At 43.9% G+C, this 13193-nt stretch overlaps 1 protein-coding gene across 1 annotated transcript in view; it reads left to right on the forward strand.

Annotated features, from left to right (window-relative positions):
* The window catches only part of LOC147678552 (extracellular calcium-sensing receptor-like), a 71139-nt gene that overhangs the window by 42241 nt on the left and 15705 nt on the right, over positions 1-13193 (forward strand). The window contains exon 3 of the mRNA XM_086945687.1: positions 11175-12005. Within this exon, the coding sequence (XP_086801813.1) occupies positions 11175-12005 (831 nt within the window). The remainder of the gene's footprint in view (positions 1-11174; positions 12006-13193) is intronic.

Here is a 13193-nt window from a genome sequence, read left to right on the forward strand (position 1 = left end):
AAATACTGTGGTTTTTACATCAATTTTTGAGTTCTTTTCCACATATGTGTGTTTTTCCACAGCTAGGAGATTTTGTATATATTGTTGGATTAAAACATCCGGGTTGACCGTAGGGCCGTGCGGGTACTTCCTTCTGTTTAGTAGGTCCTGACACTAGGTCAGAGGCCGTTGATTCCTGGGAACTCCTGGGGATTGACCATTGCTACACAGAACGAAGTGCGTCAAGAACGTTGCGGACGGTTTTAGGGGATGGCATTCTCAAAGTTGTTGGAAGTGGAGAAGACTCAAGCACAAAGATTCGAATTGCATAGAGTTGTACGCACCAAATGTTTTATGTTTCAGGTGTTCCTATTGTTCCTAACTGTTTCTCCGTTACTGGTGGGTGGAGTATACTATGCGATACAATCATTATTGCCTTCTGCTTCACCTACCCCTTCCTCTGAATCCAAACCTACTACCACTGTTTCCCCTCACTCCTTTTACATCTTACCACAACACGAGCAGGTTATACGTGCGGAATTCATGAACAATTCCTTTGTTCAGCTCCTTCATCAACATCAGTTGGTGATGAACACTACCAATTGTTGGGTGTGTGGGTTAATGTCACATACCACTGATAGGGGAATTCCGTACATGGTCCTTCCTTACAGTTCCCAGGGTTCAGCTCGAGCATTCCAAACAATGTTTCGTAGCGCATTAGATTCCTACCCCCATCGAGAGCCACGCACTGCAGATCATGGTCCTGGCCCGTACCACAAGCCTTTGGCAAGAGTGATTGCCGATTTAGATAGGGATATCTTTGACGCATCGCTTATCCCAGAGGAAGAGGTGCGAGCATACAGAGATCTGAGTGAGGCTGAGTACAGCACGTCAGTGGGTGATCGGCAGCTTAAAAGCTCGTCTCCGATCTGGATCGTACCCCATCTCGGTAATTTCTGTCTGAAAGGCCTCGGCCGAAGCCCGCGAGCTCAGCTCGGGAGGAGTGCATGTACCGAAACGTATGTTTTGCCGACGGCCTCTTCCCCTGTTCTTTTGACTGCCAAGGGTACTTACTTTGTTTGTTACGACCGCGCATATACACGGTTGCCTCGTGACTTCTCAGGCACATGTTATATTGTGAATTTGTTGCCGCCGACCTTTACTGTTGGGGCGGATTATCACAAGACTAGAGTTGTGAGAGGCGTGATTAGCGAAGAGGACACTGCCGGTCAAGAAGCAGGAGACTTCTTTAAGGGTTTCTTGCCGTTTTGGGGACCTATTATCAATAGTAGGAACCTGAGACAGTTGACTCGAGTGGTGGAATCAACCGCTAATATCACTGCAAGTGCCCTTGGTAATATCACAGCAGAGCTTCAGGCTGACAGGCTTATGACGTTACAAAATCGTATGGTTTTAGACGTCGTCCTTGCAGATAGAGGTGGAGTATGTAAGGTGATCCATTCGAGTTGCTGCATTTTCATTCCTGACAACGCTCCAACTGTCTATCAAGCCATCTCCAAGTTGCATAAGATCTCCGAGTCAATACACGTGGACGTAGGAGATTGGACGCAACTAGGGTGGTTTTGGGGCCTGATGTCGACGTGGGGTTGGAAAATTCTGATGATCATTGGGGTTGTTGTAGCATTTCTGTTCACGTGTTGTCTTTGTGTGCAGTGTGGTCCTGCCTTATGTGGCCTCTGCGCTACGACGTGTATAAGACGGCCACCTGTTACCAAGGAAGCATTGATGGATAGAATAATGTTGCAGCAACATCTGGATGGTCTGATGAATATCGAGATCGATTCTGATTGCGACTAGTGCTTGCCTACATGAGGGCAAAAGAAGCGTCTGAGGTTCCGTGACAATTGTAAGTGATGTTTTCGACTCGCTCGAATATGGTCGAGTCTGGTATCTATGAACCGCAAATGACGAGTTTAGTGGGTGTACGCGCTTTCGCTGTGCTAACCTAAACCGTTTGTCTGTTTCGTGGGTTTCTTCATCTGAACCCATGGCTTCCATTTTAGATACGGCATCCATTTTGTTTCTTGCCCTCAAGTAGCCAGCGAACGGACACAGTCCGTTTCGCGACCCTGGGATTCCCAAACTCTTGCGGAAGACACGCGTTCCTTTGAGGGTATCTTTATGACGAGGGGGATGACACTGCAAGGCAGATGGCCCGCTCGAGGCTCATCTTGCCGTGCCGGTCTATTGTCTCAGTTGTGCATTCATTAAGCACGTCTCCTTTGATCCCTGCAATCGTGTTTCTGATAGCACCCCCTTACACTCTTTTCAATCTGTTGACTGCCCTCGTCTTCCTCTGCACCTGTTTCTGACTCTTCCTTGATTCGTTTACTGTCGGAATGGAATGTACTAATGGTGAGAAGATGTACTTTTACAGTTGGAAACCGGCAATGTTACTGTAATTATGTTCCGAGGCCCTGAATACATGAAAGCGACCCCCTATGAAATTTACTGTGGGAACCGGGTTGTAACCTTTTGTTTGCCATGTTTTCATATGACGAAACACTGTATAAAAGGAGCGATACACAGATACAATTCGAAGCAGTCTCCATGAACCTATATGCTATGTACTTCTTGTGACTTCTGTGTTCCCTGCAGTAAATAAACCTCGAATCTTTGACGCCGAAGGAAGTGTCCCGTGTCTCTGTCATTTGTACGCCGGAACAGGTAACCCACGAAGGTTTCAGGTGTTGTCCCTGGCACCGCTGGGACTTAGAAAAACCCAGTCCTTCACGGTGGTACAATTTCCTTTGACTTTTCTCCATCTCTTCTTTGCTTCCTGCCTGTGAATCTCTCATACTCTGTAACTGTGGTACCTGCCTTTTATTTATCATTGATTCTTGTTGTGGTTATTGACTAGTTCCAGTCTATGGTAAGTCTTTGGTTGCTGAACGCGCTTCTTCATTGGTCCCTGTCTGTGTATATTCATTATTCCTTTTCTGTGGTCTAGTTTGGTCCTAGTGCTCAGTTTCTATGCTTCCTCCTCATCCAATGTAAGTTTTTATTCCTAATCTCTGTCTGTAGGTCTTTCATGATCAATGCTGAAGTTCCTCTGTGTAGTTTGGGCCTGTCCTTGTGCCTTTGTGGTTCATCTTCGCTCCACTTTAGTGTTTCTTGTGTGCTGTTGTTTCTTCTCATGCCTCTATCTGGCTCCTATCAGTGGATAATTCTTTTGGTTAACGTCTATTCTGAAATTCTTTGTTGCCTCATTGGCTAGTTCTTTCTTGGTCCCTGTGTTCCATTTTTCATTGATCCATGTTTGTGATTGCTTCTTCTTCCATGGTTTGATTTTAATCCATGTCTTTAGTTCTTCGTTTAGCCATGGGAATCTGGTTCTTCATCAGCTGTCAGTTTCATCTATTTAAGTTTATGCATGTGATTTTTTTGTTGCTCCTGTCAGTGATTTTTTTGGTCACTATCAGTGGTTATTCTTTTGTTCCTTTTCATGGTTCTTCCTAGCCCCTTTCTCTATTTCTTACCTAGTCACTTTCTGTGCTTCATGCTTTGTTCCTGTCATACAAGACTTTTAACACTTGATTCTTAGGGTAGTGAGGAAGAACAGTCACAGGCTCATCAGGTGTTCAAGCTCAGAGCTCAGGATCAATCAAAAAGCCCAATAAAGTGAATTTCAAGCCCAGTGCTCATCTTCTCAAGAAATTAAGGGCCAGATGTAGGTAAATCCGATTTGCCGACTTTTAAATACCGAGTCATACCGATTCGGTATTTAAAAGTCGGTAAATTGGAAGGAGGCAGATGTAGGTAAAAAATTACCGAATCTGTCAGAGTCGGTATTTACAGATTCTGTAAATACCAATTCTGTATTTCCCATTGATTCCTATGGGCCTAGAAGCCCATAGGAATCAATGTGAAATACAGATTCGGTATTTACAGAATCGGTAAATACCGAATCCTGCAAGGGTGCAGGGGTGTCACTTTGACACCCTCTAGCACCCCAATTCTGGACTTGTGTGCAATGTGACACACAGACATGCCCATAGGGCATGTCTGTGTGTCACAGTGCACGGGTGTGCATGCACAGATGTGCATGCACACCTGAATTCGGTATTTTACCACCCAATAGGATTGGGTGGTAAAATACCGACCTTTAAGGGCATGTGGCACTCTTAGGAGTGCCACCTACATATGGTTTTTCCGAATCGGTAAATATACCGATTCGGTATTTTACCGATTCTGTAAATTTACCGATTCGGTAACTTTACAGAATCGGTAAAATATAGGTCCCCTACATCTGGAAACCCAAATACCGGTCGGTAACGGCCGAATTCGGCCGTTACCGACCGGTATTCGGGCTCCTACATCTGGCCCAAAGTCTCTTAATCATGCAATGGTACTCGGTAATATCCATTACTATGAATCAAAACAAGTCAGTGCCTCCTGTGACACTGGCAGGTGCTGCACCCACCCTGCTCCATCACTGATCCCACTACCTCCATTTCTGAGTGGTCCCCCACTATCTCTAAGGCTAAACAGGAATAGTGTGAATCTTGTAAATGTGCAGCTCAATCACCCTCAATATGTATGCACACTTAGTCTTATGTCTTTCAACCCTTCACAGGTGAATCAGTCCTCGCAGCTTCACTTTCAGGCTGTCCAGTACCCGTGGGAGGAGCCTGCACACTCAGAGGAACAGTTGCACACCAGCAGGCATTACTGGAGTACCTTCACTGAGCTGAGTTCAACAGCATGGTTGCTCACATTCTTCTTTGCTGGTACTCTGAAACGCAGTCCTGAGATGGTGCATACTTGCTTGTATCATTAGTAAGTACCATCCCTTAGAGTCCTTGAAGTTGGCAGTTGGAAACCATGCCAGGGCTGGCTGTACAACAGGCAAAGTCACTGACATGGTCTGTGATACTTGGACACATACAGCTCTACATGAGCTGGTCAAGGATTTAGCATCTGCAGGCCATGCATGGGTCAGTCACAAATTCAGCAGATGCAGCCCCACATAGGTCAATTGCATATTCAACAGTTGCAGCCCTGCATGGGCCTGTCTTGAACTTAGTTGTTGTAACCCCTACTCGGGCCAATCATGATTTTGCAGATCCAGCTCTGCATGGGCAGATCAGATTTGTCAGATACAGCTGCACATGGGACAATCAGGATTAGGCAGATGCCACCCCACATAGGTGTAATGGCCTCATGCAATCACAGCCCAGACTGGATCTCGACAATCACCTTATTGCAAATTTGCTGGACCCACTGAGAACCATCAGAATAGTCTGGGGGGCCTATGATGTCAGGAACTTCAAGGTTCACACTCCAATAGTCTGCTCTTCTGATTGCTGGACCTCACTTCTTCCTGGACACGTTCTCTTCCTGTAGGGAAGGAGGGCTCTCTTTCCCTCTCCGGGCAGGCAAGTAGTATTTAGTATCTACATAAAACATCTATGGGTCTTATTCACTTTCATCAATTCAATTTCAGTCAATGTGGTCGTCATACATGTCCCAGTGTATAGGCCTGAGCTTCAAAAGAACTGAGATATGGATATGGTATGACAGAATCAAATAAAATGGTTTAAAAACAGATAGCCTGGTCCTGGCTGAGCACACCTCTTTAGAAACATGATACTTCGGGCCTTCTTTGTTGACAAACAAGTACCCATCAAAGCAAATGTATGAAACTTGTAATAGTTTTGTGTACCAGACCATAAACTTATTTTGCAAATGGGAGCATTAATAAAAGCTTATTTTTCATAAATCATACTCCTAAGGAAAACCTTTTATTTATCCCATCCCATGGTAGGAGAGGCATTTACTAATTTAAGGCTGCAGAATGGGACATTTCAGCCCAGAAATTTTGAACTCAGTAGAGTTCAACTCCAAACCTTACACTTGCTCTGAGATAAAGACAGAATCACATCCACAACGTTTTCTACCTCACATTAAACTCCATTGAAGACACTATCTCCATGTTAACATAGACTACACGTGTAACATCTCCTCCAACAAAGTTACCCTCAGCATGACCATGTCCTGGGAAACCCTATAACCACAGCAATACTGATTTGACTGTTGTTGAAACGGTAATGTCCCCTGCATGGTAAATAGGCATGTCTCATATGCTAAGTCTCTGCTTGCATATATCTGATATCTTGACTTGTCATTTTTGGCCTTGATGAAATGCTAAATAATCTAGCATGTGTGCAGATGCCTAGTCCTGTCTCAGACTATGAGTTGATTCTAGATTTTACTGTGCCCAGAAGCGGTGCACCAAGTTTGTTCTCATTTCAGACTGCTCTCTCTGTCATTGGATTTGGTATGTAGAGTAGAAATGGCTGCATACCCTCTTTTGAGAATCAACAGGTTGGTCAGACCTTTTTATCTGAGTCATGGGCATGGAAGCCTATTGGCCCACTCATGCAGAATTCTGCTTTTATGCGCTTACCCAGTCCTTCGCGCTAATTTTCCAATTACATTTTAAGCATATTGATGTCTGTTACCATGCTATATACTTGGTGTGTGTGTGAGTGAGCAAGCATAATGGAGGCTAGTGAGACTGTTTCCGATAACCCATGCCCGTTCTTCCACAGGATTGAATGTGAGGACTGTGCTCTCAGACACTGAAAGTGTATTGCTCATATACCAATAGCATGGATGGTAGAGATCCACATACTGATGTGAGGAGTATGGTGAAAGTGCTATTCTTATAAAGTCCCTGATGCCTGTGTTAGCAAGCAGTTGCTGATTAGTATTACTGAGCATTGTCATTTAATGGATAGCAGAGGTGAAGGGTGGGCTGAGGTAACTGTTGTGAGAAGTGAGGAAGTTTCTAGATGAGGTATGTCCTTGTGTTTATCCTGATTGGTGTTTCAGTTGGACTGATCACCACCAGGGGCGGAATCTCACATCTCCTTGTGCCTCTGCTGTGAGTGCTCCTTAGCAATGGTTACCCTGTTGTTCGAAGCATGAGAGAAAGTCAGACAAAAGAGGGGGGTGACCTTGTGTGAAGCGAACGGGGCTAACAGGATATCTATTAGGATATCTATTAGTGGATTTGACCCGATGGCCTCTGGTATAGGATATGGTCATCATCACATCCTGTGAAAGCGACCATAACCCTCTTAGCCTGACAATCAGACACCCCTGGGATGAAAGGGGAGGGTCACCTCGATCCCTCTGAGCACTAAGGAGGTAATTTCCACTAATGACACTACTAATGACAAACGTCGGCTCAAATGGCCGGTGATTGTGGCAGATAAACCTAAGACTAAATTAATAAAAAATGATTCACTAAAGCACCTGGAGATCCTGTCAGCAGCAATCAATGACACGATCACACAGACTAGTTGTAGTATCCGGCATAGTGATTTTTTCAATCACCTGGAGAGTTATTTCTATACTCACGAGCACAAGGCCAGCTCAAAACAGGGGACACTATTGGTTGGGCTCAAACATGTGGTACAATAGGGAATTCAGGGTGCTGAGAGGGAGACTCTCGGCAGCAATCAGAAATAGGGATGCACCAAGGACACGAGAAAACAGAAAGGAATACAAAGAGGCTCAATCTGAAGCGAAGAGGGAATGGGAGGAAAGGAGATGGGACGAATCTTGGAAGGCCATCCTGCACCCTGATGGCAGGATGGTATGTTCCCTTTTATCTAAGGTTAACTTTGAAAGATCGCCCCGTTTGGCGAATACCATTCCAGCTGTTGAGTGGCACAAGCACTTTAGTGACCTGTACTCCCTCACCTACACTCAAGACAGACTCCAGTTGTCCTATGATATAGGCCTCCTAGTAGGCAACCTCTCCTTTACTAAAGAGGAAATTTGTCTTCCAATAACGCCATTATACCAGCAAAAGCTCCAGGTCCGGATGGCATCCCCGGTGACCTTTTCTGTGAAGATAGGGATAACTGGGCATTATACTTCATGACTCTGGCCAATGACATTGCCTGCAGGGCGAGAATCCCAGATTCCTGGAAAGGGGCTGAAGTAAATTCCAATCTTTCGGAAAGGGGACAGGTCAATGGCATCTAACTACCACCCAATCAGCCTGATGAATTTTGCCCAAAAGGTCTTCTGCCGTTCCCTCCTGGCCAAGATCCAGGACTGGATGGATGAGAATGCTATCCTCTCTCCACTCCAAGTAGGATTCCGGCTGAAGACCGGCGCAATCGACCAAGAATTCCGTCTTGTTACTTTATACTGGAAGGTGGTTGTGTTGGGCAAAGGTAGACTGTACCTTGCTTTTATAGATTTAAAAACAGCATTTGACCTCTTGCCCAGGGACCTACTCTGGCGGGTGCGTAGGGAAATGGGAATGCCCCTGGCAATCCTGGAAATCTTAATTAGGTTACATGAAGGAAATTTAGCCCGGGTGAGATGGGGGAATCAAGGGCAGACCAATGAGCCTTTTAAGATCCAGCAGGGTGTCCACCAGGGATGTGTTTTAGCCTTTTCCCTGTATGTCAACCAGGTAGCCGACCTCTTGTACTTCACACCTGCTGAAGCACCCTCCTTGGCAAACCACAAAATTTCGATTTTATTATTTGCCGATGATGCCTTATTGATTTCCAAAACATCTATGGGCATTCAGAAATTACTAACCCATTTTAAGGCTTTTTTTTTATGAGAGTGACTTGGTCATTAACACCACTAAAACCAAGCTAACGATGCTGAACCCTCACAAATCCTTCAAGGGTACCTTGATGTTTGACAATGTTCAGCTCGAGAGGGTCAGCTCATTTGACTACCTGGGAATCAAGCTGTCCGTAAATGGCCTGGGAAAATCATCTAGGAAAGGTTTTTTGAAATAATCACAGATAACTGGGGCCTTGAGGCGGGTGCATTGCCTATCAGGTACCAAGCCAGTGGCTCCCGCTCTCAAACTGTACAGCTGCAAGGCTGTGAGCAGTGCTTTTTGTGGGGCAGTGTTGTGGGGCACAGGAACTGCAAAACACCTTGCAGTTGCGGAAAATAAGTTCCTCAGGAATTTGGTATCCCTTCCTCCAAGTACTCCTCTCCTCGCTCTTAAGCTTAACCTTGGTATTACGTCCATCAATGACCTTGTGAAGCTTTGATCATTGTTGTGTTGGTATAGACTGATTACCACACCTGATTTGGCACCCTATGCTGCAGCAGTTAGCAAGGTTTTCTACTCTGGGTACCACCCAAAAAATTGGTTGGAATAAATATGTAGTTCTCCTGACCAGCATTGGTTTGCCCAATCAGGCTACCTCCTACCACCATCTTATTCCAGGGGCCACTAAAAACTAATGTATTGGGCGTGGGTTGACCAGAATAAATTTCAGACAAGAAAACACAGCAGCCTAACAAATGCATTTAATTGATTTTAAAACCAATTGTCAATTTGAGAGCTATTTGGACAACATTAAGGTGCCAGCCGACAGGAAACTGAATATACAGTTTAGGCACGGCAGCCTACCGAACAACACCTTCACCAACTCTTGGTAGATTAATAAATCCTAACCTGAGGGCTGCCCTTCCTGTTTATGTCCACAGGAATCCTAGGCCATGTTTTTTTTTGCCTGTACAGCCTATGCATAACCGAGGAACAGATGGCTAAAACTGGTGTGCAGGCAAGTAGGGACCTGTAGCGCCAGAGACGCCTTACGCATATTAAAATCTGATGCTTGACCCCTTTTCGCATGTGCCACCGCAACATTTCCGGACGTTTCTTGGGCGATCACAATGAAACGCAGCTACCACCGCTATACGGCCATGATTGACAAATTGAGATTGTATTGTTTACATAACTGCATCCTAGTTTTCAATTACATATTTTATACTGTAAATAACTGATCTTATTTTATATTTCATGTATTTTAAATTTTGTCTATTGTCAACCCTGAATTATAGTAGCATTTAAGTATATGGAGTAACCAACTCTAGTTGTTCAAATGTATGGGCCATGACTTTGGTAATCTGACTTATACAATAGTTGTCAATGCACCAGCAGTTTAGTTTTAGCTTTCTCAATTATACATTATCATGAAAATTAATTATCCTCCTCCTAATGCCGGTCTATCACGTTAACCCTTGAATGATCCTCTCAATCAATCCAGTCTGTATCAATTATGAATTCTGTGGTTGTCTCTTTTATGGTTTTAATGACTGAAATAAAGAAATAGGACTGGAAGCCCAACTTTCTTTTCATAAGTCTTTAATGAGCTGGCTCTTATCCATGTAATGCCTCCCTAGGAATGGGACTTTGCATTTCTTTTCCTCCCACAGTAGTAACCACATCAGAACCTTGATGCCTTTGGGCATTCGTTCACACTTTTCAAATCAAATGAAATCACATATGACCTTTTGGATAGGAGGGAGACGTTTTCCATTCTGATGCTTTGTATGCATTCCTCAAGGTAAGATTGATGGCCTTGTTTGAGGTCTAGACTACATATATGGACCATCAAATTAGCTCTCTTTCTCTCTCCAACCTCCTTTTTCTCTCACACCCTCTTGAAACCTTCTCTCTACACCTCTCCTCTTCCCTTCTTGCGTGTCCTCTCTTTCGCTCACACACGCTCTCCGTCCAAAATGGGACTGCTTCCATAATATCTCCTTCACTCATAAGTCTGAATGTATTAGCTCCGAAGTGAGATGTCTAGCCTAGAACATATATTTTCACCTGGCGTTCACAGCATAGCTTTTTTCTTGATGGTTACTACCCTTTTATCATGGTTTATGGAAGTATTTGAGAGGAAAGCATTCCCTCCAAAGTGCTAGCGATTATTTTGCCCTACCTGTGCATCAGCATGTACCTAATATCTGGACAATGATATCTGGAGAAAATACATGCTCACTTCTGTCAGTATCACAATAAAGAATGGACAGGAAAGAGGCTGTTTTTTCCTATAGTAGAGTGAATACACAGACTATGACAAATCCCTATTTCAGATGAATCTCACATTGCTATCCAGGCTATCAATTTTTAACAGCAAATTCAAAGACTTCTTATGGGGAGAATTTGTGTTGAGGTTCCACATGTAGCTTGTTTTCTTACAGGTTTCTGCCTTGCAACATTGCGAACAATACAGCATGGAGTTGAACCTCCACAATGACGCACCAAAAGTATGACAGTTGTTCGTAAAGGACTGTGTGTATTCATAACTATTCATCACTTCATGACTTTTTTCTTTTAAAATGGATATCTATATTAAATGTATATGCTTTTTCTCTTTTTAAAGATAAGTTATTCATCATCAAGCCCACTCCTGAGTGACCGGGACCAGTTCCCCTCCTTTTTTCGTACAATCCCCAGTAGTGAATCACAGATTGCTGGATTAGTTGAAATGGTTATAACATTTGGATGGACTTGGGTGGGTCTTTTGGCTGAGGACAGTGACTATGGTCAACATGGCTTCACTTCATTGAAGGAGGAACTGGTCAAGGCAGGGGCTTGCATAGATTTTTCCGAGTATATCCTGACAAGTCGAATTGACAAGAATGCCTTGCATATTGTTCAAGTGATCAAAACCTCAACTGCAAATGCTGTCATTATTTTTTCCAATGACATTGATCTTGTTCCTGTGTTGAATGAACTTGTGAGAGAGGATATAACTGGGAAGATATGGCTCGCTAGTGATGGATGGTCAACGTCTGTCCTCTTTTCCATGGAAAGATACTCAAAGCTTCTTGCTGGGACCATAGGAATTGAAAGCCACAGTGAGGAAATCCCTGGTTTTAAGACCTATATCAGCAACCTCAACCCATTGCGGTCCCTGAATGATATCTTTATTGAAGAGTTCTGGGAAGAAACCTTTGGCTGTAAATGGCTAGATTTGAAATCCCCTTTCAGTGCCTTGGATAACTTAACTAAGCCATGCACTGGACAAGAGAAACTGGAAAGCATGTATGCTTACCACAAAGATGTTGCTAGTGCAAGATTTACTTATCAAACCTACAATGCTGTTTATGCCATTGCATTGGCTGTGCAGGACCTACTTTCCTGTAAACCAGGAGCAGGACCTTTCCACCGGGGGACTTGTGCAGACACAATGCATTTCCTACCATGGCAGGTAAGATCTGGTTTTCCTATTATTTGTTAAGATTCACAGCTCTTGGAATAAACATTGAAATGTAATCGCCTCTTCATGGTTTTGATGCAAAATCCATGACAATACGAGCCTTAGTGACCTGGCTTAGCAATTGTCCACGTCCCAGGTTCTGCCCAAGTTAGTGGTCAATACTTGTCTATCTTGAGCTGCATCCACAGACCCAATTGCAATCCATTGAGATGGCCAGGGCCTAAAAACTCAATTTAATTTCACTTGAAATATAGTTAGGATCTTCTTTTCTCTGAACATCTTCCAATATAGGGGCAGAAAGTTAATCCTTCCCACTGGCCATCTTCCCATAAATGGGCAGACACACTGAAGCTGTTTCAAATAAGTGGATGGACAGGAGCACACCCCTTTACACTGTCTCATGGTGGATCTTCAATGTTCTTCAAATTTTGTATCACTGACCACATTCTAAGTGGGAATGGTGCCTTCTGCTATCAAATACAACTCGGGGACGTGCGATTATTTCAGCTAAGGGAATCCTGGAGATCTATAGTTTCTAAAATAGATGCCTTGTATGTGCCTAGCAATAAAATAACAAGGTAGACTAAATAAGCGCAGTTAAGGAATACAAAAACAATACATTCCAGCCCTCCAGCTGCATTAGCAGGGGCTGCTCCTCCGTGAGAGCGGAGGATTGTTGTCCCACCACCTAAATTGCCCCCAAAAGCCACGGTTAGTTTATTACCATTTGATTTTTCATCCCCGTCCTGATCCGATGGTAAGAATGGGGCGGGGCTTGCTGAGTGGGCAACAGAGAGGAGGGCGGGCTGCCTGGGCACTTTTCAAGTGCGCATGTCCCTTTGGTTGTCCCAAGAGCAGAACAGGAAGTGCAGCCCTCCGGAGTCCACCCAGGGGATTGTGTATGCAGCTCCTGTGAATGTCTCATGAGAGCCATCACTTTAAAAAATAAATAAATATTCACTATCTTTTATTCTCTACTCTATTATAGATTAGCTTTTAATAATGCCTGAAAACGTGACAAAGAAACATATACAATAGATGACTATAAAATTTAGCATTATATGATCTTGTGAGTGTCCCGCGGAAGTTATGACACCTTAAACAAAGATTGGCTGGTGACATTGCTTGATATCTGAGTTACAATAACCAAACAAATAAACAACTTCTATTGTATATCTA

This window comes from Lissotriton vulgaris, chromosome 12, assembly GCF_964263255.1.
Source record: "Lissotriton vulgaris chromosome 12, aLisVul1.2, whole genome shotgun sequence".
NCBI lineage: Eukaryota > Metazoa > Chordata > Amphibia > Caudata > Salamandridae > Lissotriton > Lissotriton vulgaris.